Below are 23,722 nucleotides of genomic sequence, written 5' to 3'. Positions count from 1 at the left end.
CAGTGACCACCTGTTACACAGTGGTCATTATTCCTTATTTTAAAATCCATATTTCACATGCAACATAATTGCATGGACTTTACTTGTCAACAGTAAAACATAACTGTTCATTTTTTGGCACTTGATTTTTATTTTTAATTTCATTTATAAGTTGAGAGAATTAATTTTAAAATCTACAGTATTTCATAAATATGTATTTCCTTTTGAATGTTTCCGAAGTTTTGTTTTTAAATGCTTTGTTTTTGGAGAAGTTAATTGGTGGTAATAAAATGATTCATTCACATTAAATTGAATTATGTATACAGTATGTTTTAATAAAGTATTATGAGTCTGGGGAGGCCAACAGGAAGGGTGTGTTTTAGGTCAGCTTGTTAGTAGATGTAATTTACTGCGCTAGCGTCTAAATATGGATAGCTTTCAAAGTATGAGCATTTTGGGGGGCGGGGTATTATAAATGTCTTCCTGCAGAAATGAAATACTGTTATGACTAAATATGCTAATCATGCTGTGCCAGCACTTATAGGTCATATATTAAGATATATTAGGGAAATATAATTTCCTTTTCAGTATATGTTTATAAAGTTATTACATTTGTTTGATTGAACTAAGAAGATTCTAATTATCATTCATTATCCATTAATGAAAGTTCCAAATATGTCACTCTAGCTATCTACACGTAATTATGGTCAGCGTAGGTGTAAAACTGAAATAGTATAGAAAAACAATGTCTGCAGCCATAAAGGAAATTGCTGACTTTTTCACGTCATAAAACACCAGGCAGGAAATTTTTTTCTTTTTTACAACATTGTCCTTTTGCTTACAGTCTATTAAGAAAATGGAAATCTGAAACTTTTTTAAAGATTACTGTCCAATTAAGGTAGCGTCAATGGCTGATAACTTTCTTATTGTTTGTTGAATGTATCATTTTAAAAAATTGGAAATTAATACTTGATGCTTCTGTAGCATTAATTTATAAAATAGCTGTCATGTGGAACTAAAATGGTATGCTTAAAATGATAGAAGTAAACTCTGTTGTGACACTTTTCACATTATAATCATGCTACCTAGCAATCTAAAGCAGTTGAAGTATTGCAATAGAAGGACATGGATTGTTTAGTCTGCAGAAGTGAAGAATGAGGAGGGATTTGATAACTGCTTTCAACTACCTGAAAGGGGGTTCCAAAGAAGATGGATCTAGACTGTTCTCAGTGGTAGCGGATGACGGAACAAGGAGTAATGGTGTCAAGTTGCAGTGGGGGAGGTTTAGGTTGGATATTAGGAAAAACTTTTTCACTCAGAGAGTGGTGAAGCACTGGAATGTGTTACCTAGGGAGGTGGTGGAATCTCCTTCCTTAGAGGTTTTTATGGTCAGGCTTGACAAACTCTGGCTGGGATGATTTAGTTGGGAATTGGTCCTGCTTTGAGCAGGGTGTTGGACTAGATGACCTCCTGAGGTCCCTTCCAACCCTAATATTCCATGATTCTATGATTGTATGACAAGGAAAGAATTACAGTTGCAAGCCACTAGTTTTTCATAGGTTACTATTGGATTTAAACTAGGCTTGCTGGAAATGAGAAGACAGTATATTTAAGATTTTAAGCATCTGTGGGATACTCCTTTCCCTCCCCTGCTTTTCAGTTACTTGGGTCAGGAGGAGCAGCCTGTTTTACTTTATAAATTTTGTAAGAAAGTGTTCTGGTATGGTTCTGAGAGAAATCACCCAAGAACTCTTATTCACAGGAAAAGTCTGAAGATCCATTACAATGGTTCTTACTCTTGAGCTTGCACCTTCTTGGGGGCATTAACCAGGTTTGTCAATCAGGCAGACTGGGAGTGGCTATATTGCTGAATACCCAGCCAGCTAGCCAGTTTGAATTGCTTCCAGTGGCTTGCAGGAAGTCTTTACCAGATCTCTGCTCAGGGCAGCAAGAAACCAAAACAACCAAGAAAGGATTCTGTGTGTCACTGAGCTGTTGTTTTAACATCAAGTGGGCCCTTCAGCAGGATTTTTTTGAAACCTCTTCTGAAACCAAGGTATGTATTTGGTACATTCAGCAGCTTTCATTGTAGGCTCCCTGGAAGAACATTGGTAGCCTAGAGAAGTTTGGCAGAAGGTGCAAAATGCCAAGCTCACCAAACCCACTTATGCCATGGTCAGCCATGCCATAACTGCCAGGCTAACCAAAGCCTGCTTGTGCTGCAAATCAGTCATGCCATGCCTGCTTGGGTCACAGGACCCTGCTCATTGTGGGTCGACCATGCCCCCATATAGCCAGCCAGCCAGCCAGCCTTCTCTGGAGGACTGAGAGGGAGAGCAATGCAAACGTGGATTTCCTTAAACCTTTAGAAACCTTTCACCATCTTTTGCAAAGCATATTCAGATATCTGTTAGCTCTTTTCCCTGTGTTGTTCTCATATCCCCACATGCACACATTACTGGTGTCATTAGTATTACTGACACCACCAATGGGTGGAAGCTGTATCCTCTAATCATGTAAAGTTAGATTAGAAAAAGCCCTAGAGCAATCTTGCATTGGCAGAGATGGCAACCAAAAGTTCTGATACTATTTCTATCTCTGTTACACAGCAGGTTTAAAAGAATTACTTTTATCAGCATACAATAGCTATCTTAAAAAACACATTGAAACCTTCCTTGCAAAATTTCATATAAAGACCATTGGCAAGAAATTCCTGATTCCTATGTTTTCAGTTGTACATGCTTATGCAATTTGCTTATTTTCATTATAGGAAATAAATGCTGTAGCTAAGGTACTCGAAGGCATTTCTATTCATTTTTTCCACTGTTGGGGTGTGAATGGTTTTGAGGCGGATATTTTTTGTGTTTTAAAAAAAAAGAATCTAACCTTGCTGAATTATCTATAATATCAAGATTGCACAACTAAAACTGCAAAAATGAAGAAATATAATTTTTTATTGCAATAGTAACTTGGTCATGTTGTACATAAGCAATATTTTCCAATTTTTTCCCCTAAAGTGTGTATCTTAATATATTTGCTTTTTTTCTTAGCATAAAGTTTGCAGATTGCACAAAATGGCTGAAATGACCTTGTTCCCAGAACTTTACCTTTTTGCATCTCCTGAACTTTAGTCATTTTATTATGAAACCTTAGCATAGAATTGCTATATAAGTTTTATGCATTAAACAGAACCTTATCTTTTCTCATTAAAACAGAAAATTTGCAAAGTGTATACTGTTGTTGTTCAACAGTCAAAATACACATTCATTTCAGAAGTTGCTCAAAATATATTAATTCTTTGCTTTGAAAGTACTTCAATTACAAATTAGTCTTTGAGAAAAATCTGTCATCTTCCTATGAGCTAAAGGAGTGTTTTAGGAACAAGTTAGAAGATAATTTTATTTGGTTGCAGTTTGTGTATGTTGAACTGAATCTAAAATTATTTGGAGCTGTCATTGAATAAAACATAAATGATGTGAAAAATTCAAGATACAGACTAGGTATAAGTTCATGAACATAGTCTTAAGGTTTCATCTATTTAGGGTCTTGGGTAATAGAGTGACCCATACTATTCACAGTGTAGAATGGGGGGGTAGGGGGTTCATGAGGGAAAGATGCACAAAGCTAGGTTGAGGGTCATAAATGGTGTTTACAAGTATTTCTGTGAATGAAGACGTTCTTGGCATGGTTTCAGGCATCCCATTTCCTGAAGCCTTACTGTGCATTAGCTGTGAGAGAACAAAATTGATTTAGAGGAAAAAATGGCATCCATTACCTTCCCTAGTGACAAATACCAAAAGTAAAGTCAATTTACTACTGTGTGGGGCAGGGACAATGGGAATATAGTTGTATGATAATTTAAAAAAAAATTGATTAAAACAGGAAAAATATTTTTCTTCCTTATTTAAAAGACTTGTTATATACTGAAGAGCTCATTCACCCTGTTCTAATATGACTGACTTCCTTCGTGTTGAATAAAATATTAATAATGACTAACATGCCAGTCCCATGAATGCAAACTGTTTTCTAGCCTTTTCACATCATAGCTATTGTTATAAGATTGTCATTAAATTGCCCACCATAATGATCCCTCTGGGTCACATGAATATTCAATAGCTGAAATTCATTCACTAGCTGAAATTCATTCACTGGACATAATTTGCAATTCGGAATTCCGTGAGTCAAAAAGTTGTTAAAAGAATCAGAATTTATGATTAGTGTAGTAATTGGATCAATCATTTGTAGCCCAGAAATGTTTATTGAGATGCATACATTAATATTTGATTTCACTTTAGCAGAACAACCTGGCAGACTTAATTTAGCACAGTTTCCAGAAATATCCCCTCCTGTATGTATTAGCATGAGTTCTAGAAGAAGAAGAATCCTAGTTATTATTTTGTCCCAAACTTCAATTAGAACTAATCCAATTCATCAGTGTGTCTTTGTCACAAACCCTACTTATTTGGGCTGTGACTCATGATTGCTAAATCCTGCATTTTGCTTTTCACATTAACTTATACCTCTGTAAATCTCTTTATGATTGTACACTCACCTCTTGATAAATTAGTTCCTCAGGGTAACGTCTTCTGGGCAAACCAAAGGATGATCAAAACCTCCTGCCTCTTTTATTTGAAGTGACACTTTAAACTCCTTCTTTAAATCACTGTTGCACTTAAACTATTTATATATAAAATCATCTGGTAAAACAACAATTGATCAATAACAAATTTTGGCAAGTATAGACTTAAAATTCATTAGCCAACCACTATAGATCAGTTGGTTTAGTAGGTATGTGCTCTGTTTTCAATGAGAAGTTCTATTTTTAGAAATAAGCATTTTGCTCAAGGAAATCCAATTGGTGATGTCACTTCCACTGTAAAATATATTTTGCTCCAGTCCCTTATCTTTAGTGTAAATATTTCTATTGCATATCAAACATCTGTATATACTGAAAGCACTAATTGTAGACTTCATAATGACTTGTTCTCATATAGCAAGCAAAAATAATAGTTTAATACTCCTGAGCTCCAGTGATCAGCTGACTGGGACTATTAAAACTTTTACAGTATAGTAAGCAAGCGAGGGGAAAATCCATACAAATCAGAATATTTTGACCAATTTTACAAATTCTTTTTTAGATAAAAACATACTTTTTACATTACTATAGGTGTGCCTATCTGATACCTACATTCTAGTCAATAAGCCTAATACTAAAATGTTGTTGTTTGAATGGCTCTACAGGATAAATACAGTCAGAACCACTTCAGATGGTGGGATTTCATCTTTCAAAAGTTCCATTTTGTATGCAAATTTTTATTTGCTGTACCACATAACATAAGTTTAATTAAATGTTTGCCATGTTGGATGGCCTTCTTTTCAGACTTTTTTTTTTTTTAACTTTATTTGGACATTCATTCAGTTTTAGTTCTTTATCTAGGAATAAGATGTATTCCCACTTAATATTCATTTTAATATAAACCGTTTTAATCAACGATCTTGTTAATTGGCTTCTTGGATGTTAGTCATCACCATGTTGCTTTTCAACATGTAAGTTTTTCATAAAATGTTTTATATTAGTGGATGTAGCAAATAAGAATGTACTGACTCCTTATTCATTCTGTTTGCACAATGACATATTTAGGGAGAAATTAGCAGATTGCATGTAGACTAAGAAGCATCCATCCTCCCACAAAGTACTTGGAGGACTCTGATTAATGTTAGGGATAATATTATCCCGAAGTTGCATCATAAAGTTTCAGTTAATGAAATAAATTCCAGAATTACTTCAGTCCTTTAAATCTGAAACTGTTTTGCCTTTCCCTGAATAGATGCAAGTATAAAAGGAAGGTTGTGTAAAATGACCGCATGGCCCCATACAGCATAGTTCACATAGACGAAGAACAGATTCTAATAAGATTTAGAAAATAGGCCAGTTCCATACCTTTATGAAAAGTAGCATTCAATCAGTCTGAACGTACTCAACTGCAAATTGGATTGACAATGTTACATACATGATTCTCCTCTTTTAATATGTCTTTGTATACATTACCTAAGTATTCAAATCTCTTATTTGGACAAGACTTTCCTAGAACTGAGTGTGCTACCATTTAGAAAATAAAGAGAAGCAGTTCATATAGGTGTTTAAATTTTAGGGAGATGGTATTTTCAGTGTCAGCCAATTGTACCAAACTGTAACTTTCAATGTGCATCAGATGTTGGGAGCGTGTATTACAAAATAATAATAAAATTAGGGCTGTCGATTAATCGCAGTTAACTCGCAGTTTTAATTGCACTATTAATAAATTTCAGTTGGTATTCTATTAAGTATTTTGGACATTTTTCAACATTTTCATATATATTGTATTCTGTGTTGTAATTGAAATCAAAGTGTATATTGTTTTTATTACAAATATTTGCACTGTAAAAGTGATAAACAAAACAAATAGTATTTTTCAACTCACCTTATACAAGTACTGTAATGCAGTCTCTTTGTCGTGAAAGTACAATAGGGGTGGGCAAACTTTTTGGCCTGAGGGCCATATATAGGTGGGGAAATTGCATGCAGGGCAATGAATATAGGGCTAGGGCAGGGGTTTGGGGTGCAGGAGGGAATGCGCGGTGTGGGAGGGGGTGTGGTGTGCAGGAAGGGACTCAGGGAAAGAGATTGGGGCACAGATGGGGTGTGGCATGTACGAGGGGGCTCAGGGCAGGGGGTTGGGGTACAGAAGAGGTTTGGGGTGCAGGCTTCAGCTCGGGACAGCTTACCTTGAGCAGCTCCGGGGTGACAGCAGCGCACAGCGGGGCTATGGCAGGCTCCCTGCCTGCCTTGGCCCCGTGCCGCTCCTGGAAGCAGGCAGCACCATGTCCCTGCGGCCTGGAGGGGGGGTGCAGAGGGCTCCGCACACTTTCCTCGCCTGTGGATACCTCCCCCGAAGCTCCCATTGTCCGCAATTCCAAATTCCCAGCCAATGGGACCTGCACGGGGCAGTGCCTGAAGTCGAGGGCAGCTCACGGAACCCTCTGCCCTTCGCTTTCCTAGGGGCTGCAGGGATGTGGTGCCAACAGCTTCTGGGAGCAGCGCGGGGCCAGGGTAGCCTTAGCCCCGCAGCGCCACAGGAGTGACAATCCCATGGGCCGGATCCAGCCTGTGGGCTATAGTTTGCCCATCCCTGAAGTACAACTTACAAATATAGATTTGTTTAAGCAGCAGAGAATCCTGTGGCACCTTATAGACTAACAGACGTTTTGGAGCATGAGCTTTCGTGGGTGAATACCCACTTCATCAGATGCATGTCAGATTTGTTTGTTTGTTACATAACTGCACTCAAAAACAAAACAATGTAAAACTTCAGAGCCTACAAGTGCACTCAGTCCTACTTCTTGTTCAGCCAATTGCTAAGACAAACAAGTTTGTTTACATTTACAGTAGACAATGCTGCCCTCTTCTTATTTACAATGTCACCAGAAAGTGAGACCAGACATTTTCATGGCACTTTTGTAGCCGGCATTGCAAGATATTTACATGCCAGATATGCTAAACAGTCATATGGCCCTTCATGCTTCAGCCACCATTCTAGAGGATATGCTTCCTTGCTGATGACGCTTGTTAAAAAAAAGATGCGTCAATTAAATTTCTGATTGAATTCCTTGGAGGAGAAGTATATGTCCCCTGCTCTGTTCTACCTGCATTCTGCCATATATTTCATGTTAAAGCAGTCTCAGATGATGACCCAGCACATGTTGTTTGTTTTAAGAACACTTTCGCTATAGATTTCACAAAAGGCAAAGAATCAATGTGAGATTTCTAACCAACCCAAGGTTTAAGAATCTGAAGTGCCTTCCAAAATCTGAGCAGGACAGGGTGTGGAGCATGCTTTCAGAAGTCTTAAAAGAGCAACACTCCAATGCAGAAATTACAGAACCTGAACCACCAAAAAATAAAATCAACCTTCTGCTGGTGGCATCTGACTAGATTATGAAAATGAACATGCATTGATCCACGCTGCTTTGGATTGTTGTTGAGCAGAACCTATCATCAGCATGGATGCATGTCTATTGAAATGATGGTTGAAGTATGAAGGAACATGTGAATCTTTAGCAAATCTGGCACATAAATATCATGCAATGCCGGCTACAACAATGCCATGCTCTCACCTGTTCTCACTTTCATATGACATTGTAAACAAGAAGTGGGCAGCATTATCTCCTGCAAATATAAACAAACATGTTTGTCTTGGTGATTGGCTAAATAAGAGGTAAGACTGAGTGGACTTGCAGGGTCTAAAATTTTACATTGTTTTGTTTTTGAATGCAGTTTTCTTTTGGTTCATAATTCTACATTTGTAAGTTCAACTTTCATGATAAAGAGATTTCACCACAGTACTTATATTAGATGAATTGAAAAATACTATTTCTTTTGTTTTTTTACAGTGCAAATACTTGTAATAAAAAATAAAGTGAGCACTGTACACTTTCTATTTTGTGTTGTAATTGAAATCAATATGTTTGAAAATGTAGAAAACATCCGCAAATATATAAATACATGGTATTCTGTTATTGTTTAACAATGTGATTAATCATGATTAATTTTCTTAATCACTTGATAGTCCTGATTAAAATCTTCCATATGTAGTTACCCCTTGTACCAAGGTCTGTAGAAGAGAGTCCTCACAAAAAGGCTTCCAGTCACCACTAACTTCTTTGCATGGTGCCCAGGTTTTAACTGCAGTGCTCTTTGCAGTTTCACTTGTTACTTTTTCAGCTTTTAGTTAAAAATGATAGCATTGGCATAGCTGGAAAATAAGAACCCTAGTATACTATGTATGGAAATGTCTCCCCTGGAAATATTTGCAGCTCACTGTTTGTCAGCCATGTTAATGTGCCTGTAAATTTCCCCTGACAAATAAGATAGTGCCATATTAGAAGCATAGAACACAACCAAACTCCTCTGGATGGTGCTGAATCTGCATCAGGAAAAGAAATTACTGCATAAAAAACAGTGTGTGTTAGAATTCCAGTAGCCTATGCTATTTCCAGCCCAAAGAAAAGTTCATAGGACTTCATGGATGTAGTGTAATGGTACTTTTCATTAGCTTCTTCAAAACTGCAGAAGCTCTGTCTTATCTGTAAAGCAAAAGCTAGACAAGATGTATACTAAAAAACACCCAGATTTCTATGACAGAAAGATAGGCTCAAGGAATGTTTGCTGGACAAAACTGCTGAGATGTAGATGAAATGTATGCTCTTACAGCATATCTTAATAAATTATTGTGGGTTCAGGAATCCCCTATAAATTACTATCCTATCGTATCACAAGCCTTGTATTCAGCTGAACTCTGGGGAATGCTCATACTGTGTAGTAAGAGTTGTTATCCAAGACAGACTTTCCTTAAACTCTATTAATAATGTAATGGCCGATATTATGAGAGCCCAAAAATTTACCTATCTTGCTGTACTCAGCTTCAGTACTATTCTTTCCTTGTAAGATTGGAATAACACAATGTTAAAAACGTCTCTAATTAATTCACTTTGTTTAATAAGTTTCATGCCCATCTCATGTTCAATTTGTGCCGTAACTACTTGTGAATTTGTGTAAAGCAGCAGTCTGTTAAATATGATCCTGGGTTTTTTGAAATATTTGTATCGCCATACTACCTCAGAGTTCTTCCTAATCATGGTTCAGGACCCCCTTGTGGTAGGCCCTGACAAAAACAGAACAAAAAGACTGTTCCCACCCCAAAGGTGCTTATCATCTAAGTATAAAACAAAGGAAACTAGATGTGGGTAGGGGGAGTAAAGGAAACAATGAGTCACCATTGGTCAGCGTGATAGGCAGTGGTCTCAGCACACCAGCAGCCTTGAAGTTGTCAAGTTTTCTGTAGGAATCCTGGGAAAAAAGAGTTTTTAGCGGGGTTTGAAAGAGGATAATACAACTTCCCAGAATAATTTGTAGAGCATATATTTTTACAAAAATATCAAATCCTGATTTAAAAATGGTCAGTGATGGAAAATCCACCATGACCCTTGGTAACTTGTTCCAATGATTAGTCTCAGCATTAAAAAATTTAAGAACATAAGTATGGCTGTACTGGATCAGATCAAAGGTCCATCCAGCCCAGTATCCTGTCTACCAACAGTGGCCAGTGCCAGGTGCCCCAGAGGGAGTGAACTAACAGGTAATGATCATAGAATCATAGATTATTAGGGTTGGAAGGAACCTCAGGAGGTCATCTAGTCCAACCCCCTGCTCAGAGCAGGACCAAACCCCAACTAAATCCCCAAATGGCCCCTCTCAAGGATTGAACTCACAACCCTGCGTTTAGCAGGCCAATGCTCAAACCACTGAGTTATCCCTCCCTCAAGTGATCTCTCTCCTGTCGTCCATCATCATCCTCTGACAAACAGAGATTAGGGATACCATTCCTTACCCATCCTGGCTAATAGCCATTAATGGACTTAACCTCCATGAATTTATCTAATTTTCTTTTAAACCCTGTTATAGTTCTAGCCTTCACAACCTCCTCAGGCAAGGAGTTGCACAGGTTGACTGTGCGCTGTGTGAAGAAAAACTTCCTTTTATTTGTTTTTTAAACCTGTTGCCCATTAATTTCATTTGGTGGCCCCTAGTTCTTATATTATGGGAACAGGTAAGTAACTTTTCCTTATTCACTTTCTCCACATCACTCATGATTTTATATACCTCTATCGTATTCCCCCTTAGTCTCCTCTTTTCCAAGCTGAAGAGTCCTAGCCTCTTTAATCTCACCTCATATGGGACCTGTCCCTAATCATTTTAGTTGCCCTTCTCTGAACCTTTTCTAATGCCAGTCTATCTTTTTTGAGATGAGGAGACCACATCTGTACACAGTATTCAAGATGTGGGTGTAATGGATTTATATAAGGGCAATAAGATACTCTCTATCTTCTTCTCTATCCCCTTTTTAATTATTCCTAACATTCTGTTTGGGTTTTTTTGACTGCCACTGCACACTGCGTGGATGTCTTCAGAGAACTATCCATGATGACTCCAAGATCTTTTTCCTGGTTAGTTGTAGTTAAATTAGCCCCTACCATATTGTATGTATAGTTGGGGTTATTTTTCCCAATGTGCATTATTTTACATTTATCCACATTAAATTTCATTCGCCATTTTGTTGCTCAATCACTTGGGGACCCTTGGGGAACACCACTAGTTACTCCTCTCCATTCTGAAAATTTGCCATTTATTCCTTCCCTTTGTTCCCTGTCCTTTAACCAGTTCTTAGTCCATAAAAGGATCTCCTCTCTTATCCCATGAAAACTTAATTTACATAAGAGCCTTTGGGGAGGGACCTTATCAAAGGCTTTCTGGAAATCTAAGTACACTGTGTCCACTGGATCCCCCTTGTCCACATGTATGTCGACCCTTTCAAAGAACTCTTAATAGATTAGTAAGACATGATTTCCCTTTACAGAAACCATGTTGACTTTTACCCAACAATTTGTTGTTCTATGTGTCTGACAATTTTATTCTTTATGATTGTTTCACCTAATTTGCCCTGTACTGACATTAGACTTACCGGTCTGTAATTGCCAGGATCACCTCTAGAGCCCTTTTTAAATATTGGCATTACGTTAGCTATCTTCCAGTCAGTCCAAGCCAATTATAAGGACAGATTACAAACCATAGTTAGTAGTTCCACAATTTCACATTTGAGTTCTTTCAGAACTCTTGGGTGAATGCCATCTGGTCCCGGTGACTTGTTACTGTTAAGTTTTCAATTAATTCCAAAACCTTGTCTGTGACAGTTCCTTAGATTTGTCACCTACAGAAGCCAGCTCAGGTTTGGGAATCTCACTAACATCCTCAGCCATGAAGACTGAAGCAAAGAATTCATTTAGTTTCTCCGCAAATAATTCATTTAGTTTCTGGTAAAGAGTTCCACAGGTTGACTGTGCGTTGTGTGAAGAAATACTTCCTTTTGTTCATTTTAAACCTGCTGCCTATTAATTTTTATAGACCTCAACCATATCCCCCCTTAGTCGTCTCTTTTCCAAGCAGAAAAGTCCCAGTCTTATTAATCTCTCCTCATACAGCAGCTGTTCCATACCCCTAATCATTTTTTGTGCCCATTTTTGAACCTTTTCTAAGTCCAATATATCTTTTTTGAGATGAGGTGACCACATCAGCACACAGTATTCAAGATGTGAGAGTGCCATAGATTTATATAGAGGCAATATGATATTTTCTCCCTTATGATCTATCGCTTTCTTAATGATGCCCAACATTCTGTTCTCTTTTTTGATTGCCATTGCATATTGAGTGGATGTTTTCAGAGAACTATCCACTATGACTCCAAGATCTTTCTTGAGTAGTAACAGCTAATTTAGACCCCATCATTTTATATGTATAATTGGAATTATATTTTCCAGTGTGCATTACTTTGCATTTATCAGCGTTGAATTTAATCTGCCATTTTGCTGCCCAGTCACCCAGTTTTGAGAGATCCTTTTGTAGCTCTCTGCAGTCTGCCTGGGACTTAACTACCTTGAGTAGTTTTGTATCCTCTACAAATTTTGTACCTCACTGTTTACCCTTTTTCCAAATCATTTATGAAATGTTGAATAGAATTGGGCCCAGTACAGACTCCTTGGGGGCACCACTATTTACATCTCTCCATTCTGAAAACTGACCATTTATTCCTACCCTTTGTTTCCTATCTTTTAACCATTTACCAATCCATGAGAGGATTCCCTCTTATCCCATGACAGCTTACTTTGCTTAAGAGCCTTTGGAGAGGAACTTTCTGAAAATCTAAGTATACCATATCCACTGGATCCCCCTTGTCCACATGCTAGTTGACTCCCTCAAAGAATTCTAGCAACTTTGGTGACGCATGGTTTATCTTTACAAAAACCATGTTGACTCTTCCCCAACTAATTATGTGTCTGACGTATGACATAAATACAGGACAATATGTTAGTTTTGCTGATATTTGTGGGGAACTCCTCCCAAGTACGAGGTGCAGCCTCTCAGAAAGCATGAAGGTGCTTGTTAAAATTTTAGCAAGTGGACAATGGAGGCTGGCATCATAGGCCAATTGGAGGTGTGAATGTCAACATTTGTATAGCAGATGGGATGATAGGTAGGCTGGGAATCAGCCATGAAAACAAGTAGCTTATGTTTAATGCAATAGAGAAGTGGGACCCAGTGGAGAGATGACATGAGCAAAGGGGATTAGCAGCAGCATTCTCAATGGATATCAGCAGGACAAGGTTGCATTAATCAAGGCCAGAGAAGAATGATGCAGTCATTGGAATGTGAGATAATGAGAACTTGGACATGTTTTACTGTATCGATGAATAGGAAAGGCTGTCACTGGATACATCTACACTACAGCTGAGCTAGACTCAAGCTAGCATACTAAAAATAGGGTGGGCATTGCAACTTGGGCAGCGGCTTGGGCCAGCCACCCAAGCTTAGGTCTGGAGGTCAGGCAGGCTTGGATTAAGGCAGTTATCTCAAGCTGACAACTGTGCTGCTATATCCACACTGCTATTTTTAGCAACTAGCTTGAGTAGAGGTAGTGTGAGTCTCTCTATCCAAGTGGAGACACATGCTCCCAGCTGCACTGTAAATATAATCTTAGGATATGTCTACACAGCTGATGTTAAAGCACTGCCATGGCACCATTTTAATGTGGCTGTGTAGTCCTGGCTCCAGCACTGGGCGAGAGCTCTCCCAGTACTGTAATAAAACCACCTCCATGAGGGCCATAGCTACCAGCACTGGGAGCGCGGCTTCCAGCTCTGTAGCACTATCTACACTGCCACTTTACAGCTCTCAGGGGGGATGTTTTTTCACACCCTTGAGTGAAGAAAGTTTCAGCGCTGTAAGTAGCCATGTAGACAAAGCCTTAGAGATGTTGGTTGCATCTGCTTAACAAGGTTTAGATGTAGCCTGGATATAAGGACCTAGAAAGAGAGATGTATTTCCTCCTCCATCATGAACGATGTGAGGAAAGTGAATAAGGAAGTTTTATTTACCCCTTCATATAATACAAGAACCAGGGGTCACCTAATGAAATGAATAGGCAGCAGGTTTAAAACAAAAGGAGGAAGTACTGCTTCACACAACACACAGACAATCTGTGGAACTCATTGCAAGGGCATATAGTGAAAGCCAAAACTATAACTGGGTTCAAAAAAGACTTATCCTCCACGAACCTAATTCTATCGATGGCTATTAACCAAGATGGTCAGGGATTCAACCCCATTCTCTGGCTGTCCCTAAGTCTCTGACTGCCAGACACGGGGATTGGATTACAGGATGGATCACTTGATAACTGCTTTGTTCTGTTCATTCCCTTTGAAGCATCTAGCATTGGCTGCCATCAGAAGACAGGATACTGGGCTAAATGGACACAGCCTAGCTGTTCTTATATTCTTCCACAGCTCCTGTGTCTTTTCTCCTTCCTGGCTTTGACGCTTTGCTTTCCAGTTCCAGACTTAGCTAGCCTGAGCCTGTGACAGTAACATTGTAAGCAGTGTTGACAACTCTCCTAATTTTCTCATGAATCTCACAATATTTAGTGTTTTTTCTTGAAGCTCCATGTGCTAGAATCAAGAATTTATAGTAAGATATTCCCTTTATTTCTAGTATCTTGGCCACTTTGCCTTAGTACTCTGTTTTGTTTTAACTTATTCTTTACTATGAATTTCATTCTGTTCATGTTAGTTATTTTAAAGGCATTTTTATTACTGGCTTATATTTGCCCAGATAGAACCCCTGCTATCTGTTTTTTATTAATGTACTTGTTTTGCAGTATGAAATATTTCTTACTGTGATGAAGTTCAACAAATTATTGGCAATAATGTTGTGCAATAATTTTGGCAATAATTTTGTGTTCTCTACCTATCTAATTCATGGCTTAAATGCTCACATTTACAGTTAATTTAAGTGTTTTCTGTATTTAGTCTTGTAGAATCTTCTAAAACTTGGCACTCTCTCCAAGATGTTTGTATATCACAGACTTCCTTCCTAGTCATTCTTAGGACATTTGCATAACCCAGCATCTTACAGTAAGCAAACTTTCTGAAATTGGAACCTCATTGTCGGAATGTAGCGGCAGACAAATAGAACACTAACCACTACTTTTTCCCGAAACACACACTTTCAGATGCATATAAGCTGCAACAAAGCCTCATAAATTAATATTTAAAAATGTGTCCTGAAATGTTTAATGGATAGTTATTTCAAAGACTAGAAATGGATTTGCTGGATAAAGCTTTGTTGGATTTCAGAATAAAAGCTGTCCAAAAACCTTTAAATGAAAGCCTTGGTCACAATTTTTAGTTGTGACAGAAGGTACATATTCTGAATAAAGGACATTAGTTTTACAGTAAAAATGTATACAGTACTTGACAAAAGGCCAAGGATGAGAGAGCGGAACTTGTAGTGAACTATAAATGGAATTATTAGTGCTCTTGCAAGAGTGCCAATTGAAAGTAGTTTATAAACCAAAAAAATAAAACCCTCTTTCCTATTATCGGCCAATAGACTTTGAGAAAAATAGCTGTCTCTACCACAGTATGTCTATAAAAGATAGTGGTAGGGGAAATTAAATGAGACTGGGAAATTATTTTTGAAACATATCTCCCATTTATGCTACACTCAGACAAAAATTCCACAGCTGTGAAATGAAACAGCATAATGAAAAAACCCTGTTGAAAGTCTTTAAGTTAAGTTTAGAGGTGAGAGTAACAAAAGTTATGTCATGGTGGACGTGTGCTATAGACCACCGGATCAGAAGGATGAGGTAGACGAGGCTTTCTTTGGACAACTAACTGAAGTTTCCAGATCACAGGAGACTTCAATCACCCTGACATCTGCTGGGAGAGCAATACAGCAATGCACAGACAATCCAGGAAATTTTTGGAGAGTGTTGGGGACAACTTCCTGGTACAAGTACTATAGGAACCAACTAGGAGCTATGCTCCTCTTGACTTGCTGCTTACAAACAGGAAAGATTTGGTAGGGGAAGTAGAAGTGAGTGACAACCTAGGCAGCAGTGACCATGAGATGGTTGAGTTCAGGATCCTGACAAAAGGAAGAAAGGAGAATAGCAAAATACGGATCCTGGACTTCAGAAAAGCAGACTTTGACTCCCTTGGGGAACTGATGGGCAGGATCCCCTGGGAGACTGATATGAGGGGGCAAGCAGTCCAGGAGAGCTAGCTGTATTTTAAAGAAGCCTTATTGACGGTGCAGGAACAAACCATCTCGATGTGCAAAAAGAATAGCAAATATGGCAGGCGACCAGCTTGGCTGACCAGTGAAATCTTTGGTGAACTTAAACTCAAAAAGGAAGCTTACAAGAAGTAGAAATTTGGACAGATGACTAGGGAGGAGTATAAATATATTGCTAGAGCATGCAGGGCCCACCATATCTAGTCTCTTTCTCTTCTGTGATTCCCACTAAACAGGGGTGTCAAACAGAGGCTCAGTGCACAACATGATAAGTTTACATCTATCTGGAGGGTGCAAACAAGAAGAAGGGAGAGGAGTTATCTAGCAGGTGTGACAGACCCAGACCAGTGGGGTACAGGAGTCTGGTAGAGGGCAAATATACTGGTTATTGGATGAGTAGTTTTCTGTTCCCTGAGTGACCAGAGCAGGGGCTGCACTAGAGTAATCAGGAACCAATTAAGGCAGACAGGCTGATTAGATCACCTGCAGCCAATCAAGGCAGGCTAATCAAGGCACCAGGGTTTAAAAAGGAGCTCACTCCAGTCAGGCGGGGGCGGGAAGCCAGAGAAGAGGAAGTGCATGTGAGGAGCTGGGAGCAAGAGGCACCAGTAGCTGAGAGTGAGAGGGTGTGCTGCTGGAGGACTAAGGAGTACAAGCATTATCAGACACCAGGAGGAAGGTCCTGTGGTGAGGATAAAGAAGGTGTTTGGAGGAGGCCATGAGGAAGTAGCCCAGGGAGTTGTAACAGCTGCATGACAGCTACAGGAGGCACTCTAGACAGCTGCAATCCACAGGGCCCTGGGCTGGAACCTGGAGTAGAGGGCAGGCCCAGGTTCCCCCCAAACCTCCCAACTCCTGATCAGACACAGGAGGAGTTGATCCAGACTGTGGGGAAGATCACTGAGGTGAGCAAATCTGCCAATAAGTGCAGGACCCATCAAAGTAGAGGAGGAACTTTCTCACACAGGGTACAAACAGTTCTAATTAGGAGTGTCCCAGAGTTCACTCTCCACTGGGGTACCTCCTTATGTCTTGTCTGGGGAATCAGCTATCATCGGGTCTGGTCCCACCTTCCATAGTTACCTTGCCCTCATAATCAGCCATTAGTCATTTTCATTCAAGTCCGACTCTCAACCAGGTGAGGCCTCTAAGATGAATTGTCCCTATCTGGACCATCTTAACCCTTTCAAGGCCGGTGTGGGGTGAACACCCCATCACAAGGAGTAGTAAGATTAAGAAAAGAGGATATTTAAACTGCTAATCATAAGGAACATAAGAATGGCCCAATATCTAAATAAATACTTTGCCTCAGTCTTTAATAAGGCTAATGAATAGCTTAGGGATAATGGAAGAATGACAAATGGGAATGAGGATATGGAGGTAGATATTACCACATCTGAGGTACAAGCCAAACTTGAACAGCTTAATAGGACAAAATCAGAGGGCCCAGATAATCTTCACCCAAGAATATTAAAGGAACTGGCACATGAAATTGCAAGGCCATTAGCAAGAATTTTTAATGAATCGGTAAACTTGGGGGTTCTACCGTATGACTGGAGAATTGCTAACATAGTTCCTATTTTTAAGAAAGGGGAAAAAAGTGATCCGAATAACTATAGGCCTCTTAGTTTGACATCTGTAGTATGTAAGGCCTTGGAAAAACTTTTGAAGGAGGAAGTAGTTAAGGACATTGAGGTCAATGGTAATTGGGACAAATTACAACATGGTTTTACTAAAGGTAGATCGTGCCAAACCAACCTGATCTCCTTCTTTGAGAAAATAACAGATTATTTAGACAAAGGAAAGGCAGTAGATCTAATTTACCTCGATTTCAGTAAGGCATTTGACATGGTTCCACATGGGGAATTATTAGTTAAATTGGAAAAGATGGGGATCAATATGAAAATTGAAAGGTGGATAAGGAATTGGTAAAAGGAAAGACAACAACGGGTCGTACTGAAGGGTGAACTCTCAGACTGGAAGGAGGTTACTAGTGGAGTTCTTCAGGGATCAGTTTTGGGACCAATCTTATTTAACCTTTTTATTACTGACCTTGGCACAAAAAGCGGGAATGTGCTAATAAAGTTTGCAGATGACACAAAGCTGGGAGGTATTGCTAACACAGAGAAGGACTGGGGTATCATACAGGAAGATCTGGATGACCTTGTAAACTGGAGTAATAGTAATAGGATGAAATTTAATAGTGAAAAGTGCAAGGTCATGCATTTAGGGATTAATAACAAAAATTTTAGTTATAAATTGGGGACACATCAGTTGGAAGTAACAGAGGAGGAGAAGGACCTTGGAGTATTGGTTGATCACAGGATGACTATGAGCCGCCAATGTGATATGGCCATTAAAAAAGCCTAATGCATCAGGCGAGGTATTTCCAGCAAAGATAAGGAGGTGTTAGTACCGTTACATAAGGCACTGGTGAGACCTCATCTGGAATAGTGTGTGCAGGTCTGGTCTCCCATATTTAAGAAGGATGAATTCAAACTGGAACAGGTTCAGAGACGGGCTACTAGGATGATCCGAGGCATGGAAAACCTGTCCTATGAAAGGAGACTCAAAGAGCTTGGCTTGTTTAGCATAACCAAAAGAAGGCTGAGGGAGGATATGCTAGCTCTTTATAAATATATCAGAGGGATTAATATTAGGGAGGGAGAGGAATTATTTAAGCTTAGTACCAATGTGGAAACAAGAACAAATGGGTATAAACTGGACACTAGGAAGTTTAGACTCGAAATTAGATAAAGGTTTCTAACCATTAGAGGAGTGAAGTTCTGGAACAGCCTTCCAAGGGGAGTAGTGGGGGCAAAAGACATATCTGGCTTTAAGACTAAGCTTGATAAGTTTATGGAAGGGATAGTATGATGGGATAGCCCAATTTTGGCAATTGATCTTTGATTATCAGCAGGTAAGTATGCCCAGTGGTCTGTGATGAGATGTTATATGGGATGGGATCTGAGTTACTGCAGAGAATTCTTTCCTGGGTGCTGGCCGGTGAGTCTTGCCCACATGCCCAGGGTTTAACTGATCACCATATATGGGGTCGGGAAGGAATTTTCCTCCCGGGCAGATTGGCAGAGGCCCTGGAGGTTTTTCGCCTTCCTCTGCAGCGTGGGGCATGGGTCACTTGCTGGAGGATTCTCTGCAGCTTGAGGTCTTTAAACCACAATTTGAAGACTTCAGTAACTCAGACATAAGTTAGGGGTTTGTTATAGAAGTGGATGGGTAGGATTCTGTGGCCTGCTTTTTGCAGGAGGTCAGACTAGATGATCATAATGGTCCCTTCTGACCTTAAAGTCTATGAGTCTATCCCAGCCAAAGCTTTGTCAAGCCGGGCCTTAAAAACCTCTAAGGATGGAGATTCCACCACCTCCCTAGGTAACTCATTGCAGTGCTTCATCACCCTCCTAGTGAAATAATGTTTCCTGATATCCAACCTAGACCACCCCCACTGATTTAGTTGGTGTTGGTCCTGCTTTGAGCAGGGGATAGGACTAGATGACCTCCTGAGGTCTCTTCCAACCCTAATATTCTATGATTCTATGATTGTTTTTCTATTAACATTTCACTACTGTCCTCCCCTTTACTGCACAGAAAAGGTATTGTGGTTAAGCTTTAGTTACAAACTAAAATTAGCAAATAATAAACTATCTGCTGTCTGGTCTTATAGTTTGTATATACTGTAATTTTGTGGCAAAAATGAGTTATATTATTTTTTTATCAACTTTCTATTCTTCAAACATTTTTCGAGCTATTAAAAGCTCTAGGGTAATCTCTGTGGGAGAAGACTTAAGTTACGGAATGTTTCTGGTTGATAAACTCAAAATTCACTTCTAAAATTGCATTCAGTTTTTTCTGTCAAAAGTTTTTTCATCAGTCTTCCTGAATGAGTACTGCAGCTTAACATTTTCAGGTTATTTCCTGAGTAAGCTACTAACTACTTACCTGATCATAAGAATTAAGCAAACAGAGTAGAGGTAAAGTGTGATTCTGAGACTGCAAACTGAAGTGAAGCCAGTCCATAGTAGGTGTAATTTTAAGCATACCAAAGTTTACTTCATCAGTTTAAAAGTTAAAATTAAAGTAAAATATAGGAACATTTCACTTTTATGACTGGCCTCTGCTAGCTTCGATTTGTAACTTGAGAATTGTTTTACTTAAATTATAAACTATCCACTCACCACTAACCCAGCTATTTCAACAATGGTATATATCTTACACTGATTCTCCTTTGCTAAAAACTTCAGCAAAAGTAGCATCTTCCCTCTTTTCTCCCCTCAGTTGTTTTTGTTTATCTGTTAGTTTTAAATCAAGCCATAATACTTTAGTCATTCCACTTACTGAGGGAGTAAATAAAGTATTCTCTATTGGGTGTGATCATGGATGTCTACTTTATAACTTCCTTTGACATTTTAAAGATTTTCAGAAAACATTTAACTTTTTTAATTGTTCCACTTTTATTGGAAATGGGGTTGTTGTTAGAAGAGTGACAATATCCAGTGTAACATTCCTACTCTTCTTCTCTCTTCTTATTAGCTCCAAGGTTTCTTCCCTTCTCATCTGCTTCTCTATTCCCTCCACTTGTTGTAACAATCCTCTCTCCTTCCACCTCATGACCACACCTGCCCCACAGTGTGCAATACTTACTAGAAGTAAGCCAAACTGGCAATGGCTACATTGTGGGGGTTAGGTGCTCTTTTTTTTAAAGAAAAATAATAACTTATGACTTAAAACCTTCAGGAACAACTAAGATGTACAATAGCTAACCTGATCTTACTTGCATTATCTTTATGCTCCATTCCGTGGTCACTGTCTTCTTTCTATTTTTTTGTCACACTGGTCTGGACTGTGTTGTTTCAACTTAGATTGTAAGCTCTTTAGGAAAGAGATCTGTGTACGTGTGTGTGCAGCACCTTGCACAACAGAGCCCAAATTTTGCAATACAGGTAACTACCATAATAGAAATAATTGTATTATTTCCCTTAAATACAAATGTGTTCATTTAACAGAAATTATTTCTAATAGCTTTTTCTTGCATACAAGTTTACTTTTTTTGGCAGAGAAAGGAGGAAAGAAGGGCAAAGAAATGAAACCAGCTACACTAGTTTGGATTGTGGGTGAGTGGGAAAGCAGTGCTCTAATGAACAGAGTTTTGGTAAACTACTAACTAGTCTTCGCTGTACTGAACAGGTACACCTTCAGAAGCAGTCAAGAAAAACGTGCAACATGTAAGCGAACGTGCAGTCCCTCCACAAAAGAGAACAAGGCGGAAGCTCATGAACTCTCCAGCAACAGCACAAAGTCCTGAAGCTTCTGAACAGTCTAGCCTTAGTTGCCTGGAGGATTCCCTCAGCAAGGAGGTCCGTCCTATTGTGTACACACCTGAAGTTTGCAGAAAATCTATGCCAATCTTTTGTACACAGACTGTGGTAAAGCAACCATTACAAGTGGCAAGCTTTCCCAAAGTTAACAATTGTAATGTAGACATTCATTTCCCTTTGAAAGAAGAGTGTGACATGGACTTCACACATAACGTGATACCAGAGTGTGAACAGACAGACATGAACTCAACAGTGACTCTGTACGAAGGTACAAGTAACACAAATGACCCTTCTGCTGACTTGTCTGAAAAGGAGTCACACCTGTGCAGCAACAGCAATGTTTTACAAAGGTAGTTCTGTGCATGAGCAGAATTCCTCATTCTTTTTCTATTCCTCTTTTCCTACATGTTTTGTTTTTTATATTGCTTCTTTTCATGCAGTTAATATGTTTTAGTTATACTGTTTTCTATTTTTCTAGTAAACTTAAATAACTAATGGTGTGATTTTTTTTTCTAAAAGTTCTCAGCATTGGTCATTGAGGTCAATAGTAAAATTTCCATTTACTTCAGTGGGAGGAGAGTCAAGCCAACACTTAACATTTTTGAAACTCCTATCCTGTTTTAATAACACATTAAAAACAAACTGAAAATTAAGTTATTAAATGTTCTAGTCATTTTGGATGTATTTTGCTACCTAATATACTAGAGATGAGGTAGAGGGCACCTACTAGGAGTCAGGAAAACTGAGATTTAGAGAAGTTAAGAATTGTTCCTATCTGTAAAATGTGGAAATACTAATCCTCCTTCAAAAGCACTTTGTAGTCCCCTGATGAAAACTGCCATATATATATGTTAGCTACTAATATTGTAGTACCGTATTTTGGCTTTCAGAAGGAAAGTTATAAAGTAAGTCCTTACCTTAAAAAAAGATATAACTGTTTTATTTGGAATAAGTTCATTTTATTACCAATACTGTGTTTTTCAGCTGAAAAACACTTACTTGGCTTAAAGTGAAAAAAATAACACTTTTCACACAAGATAGATAAGGTTTTCGTAATTTAAATTAGTATCTTATTTTAATTTCAGACTTGGTCTTCCATCATTGCTGAATAGAAATCCTGGTCCAATACATGAGCAGCCATCATATATGGCAATGACTTCTGCTGCTGAGAGAAAAAGAAAGTTATTAAGGTAATTTTAAAAACAGCGTCTGTTCTACCGCCATTCAAATGAGCTGTTACATACTGCTTTCATTTTCATCACAATTCTCATGCTGTAACATTTTCCCATATGTGAAGAAGTTTTTATCAAGTCACTGGTATTCAGAAATATGAGAAATAATTCAGACCCACAGTGGCTTTGACAATTCAGATTTAAGTATAAACCTTCCCAGGTTATGTAGAATCTGTTCTTAAGGGACTTTTTATATGAACTATTTTTTAGTTTTAGTAGAATAATGCAGACTAACATTGCATTTTCCATAACCGTCCTACACTGTATGTGAGAAAATTACTTCTGATTTAGAAGGGGAAATTGCATCATCAATCTGAAAATCAAATCAAATTACTATCTGAAAATGTTGTGCCTACTGTTACAAAAAAATCTGAAGATTACCAAAACTGAAAGAGATAAGAAATGTTTTTCATGCATTTGATATCACTTTGTGTGTGTTATCAATTTCACTGTTTTGTTAGTTACAATTTCTGTCTCAACCATTATAACTTCACTCTCATGAACTGCGCTACTTAGATCCTGAAAGATGTTCACTAATAATAGCAGCAGCAAAGCTGAAACTGGAAGCTCAGCAATCAGGCTTCTTCGAGTGCTTGCTCATATCCATTCCAGTTAGGTGTGCGTGTGCCGCGTGCACGTTCGTCGGAAGATTTTTACCCTAGCAACACTCGGTGGGTCGGCTAGGCGCCCCCTGGAGTGGCGCCGCCATGGCGCCGGATACATACCCCTGCCAACCCAACCGCCCCTCAGTTCCTTCTTACCACCCGTGTCGGTCGTTGGAACAGTGGAGTGCGGTTTCACTGACTTCCACCTTCCTAGCTACTCGTAGTTCTCTAGTTATTTTGTTGTGTATATAGTTAGTTATAGTTAATTTTTTTTGTTCACAGTTAGTGTATAGGTAAGAGGGGTTCGGGGATTAGCTCCTTCCCCGCACCCGGTGCTGGGGTCCA

At 38.8% G+C, this 23,722-nt stretch overlaps 1 protein-coding gene across 1 annotated transcript in view; it reads left to right on the top strand.

Annotated features, from left to right (window-relative positions):
* KIF18A (kinesin family member 18A) overlaps positions 1-23,722 on the top strand; it is a 131,089-nt gene that overhangs the window by 88,374 nt on the left and 18,993 nt on the right. The window contains exons 14-15 of the mRNA XM_030560216.1: positions 21,410-21,890; positions 22,626-22,730. Of these exons, the coding sequence (XP_030416076.1) occupies positions 21,410-21,890; positions 22,626-22,730 (586 nt within the window). The remainder of the gene's footprint in view (positions 1-21,409; positions 21,891-22,625; positions 22,731-23,722) is intronic.

The sequence above is a fragment of the Gopherus evgoodei genome, chromosome 4 (genome assembly GCF_007399415.2).
Source record: "Gopherus evgoodei ecotype Sinaloan lineage chromosome 4, rGopEvg1_v1.p, whole genome shotgun sequence".
NCBI lineage: Eukaryota > Metazoa > Chordata > Testudines > Testudinidae > Gopherus > Gopherus evgoodei.
This window is presented reverse-complemented; position numbering and strand designations above follow the sequence as displayed.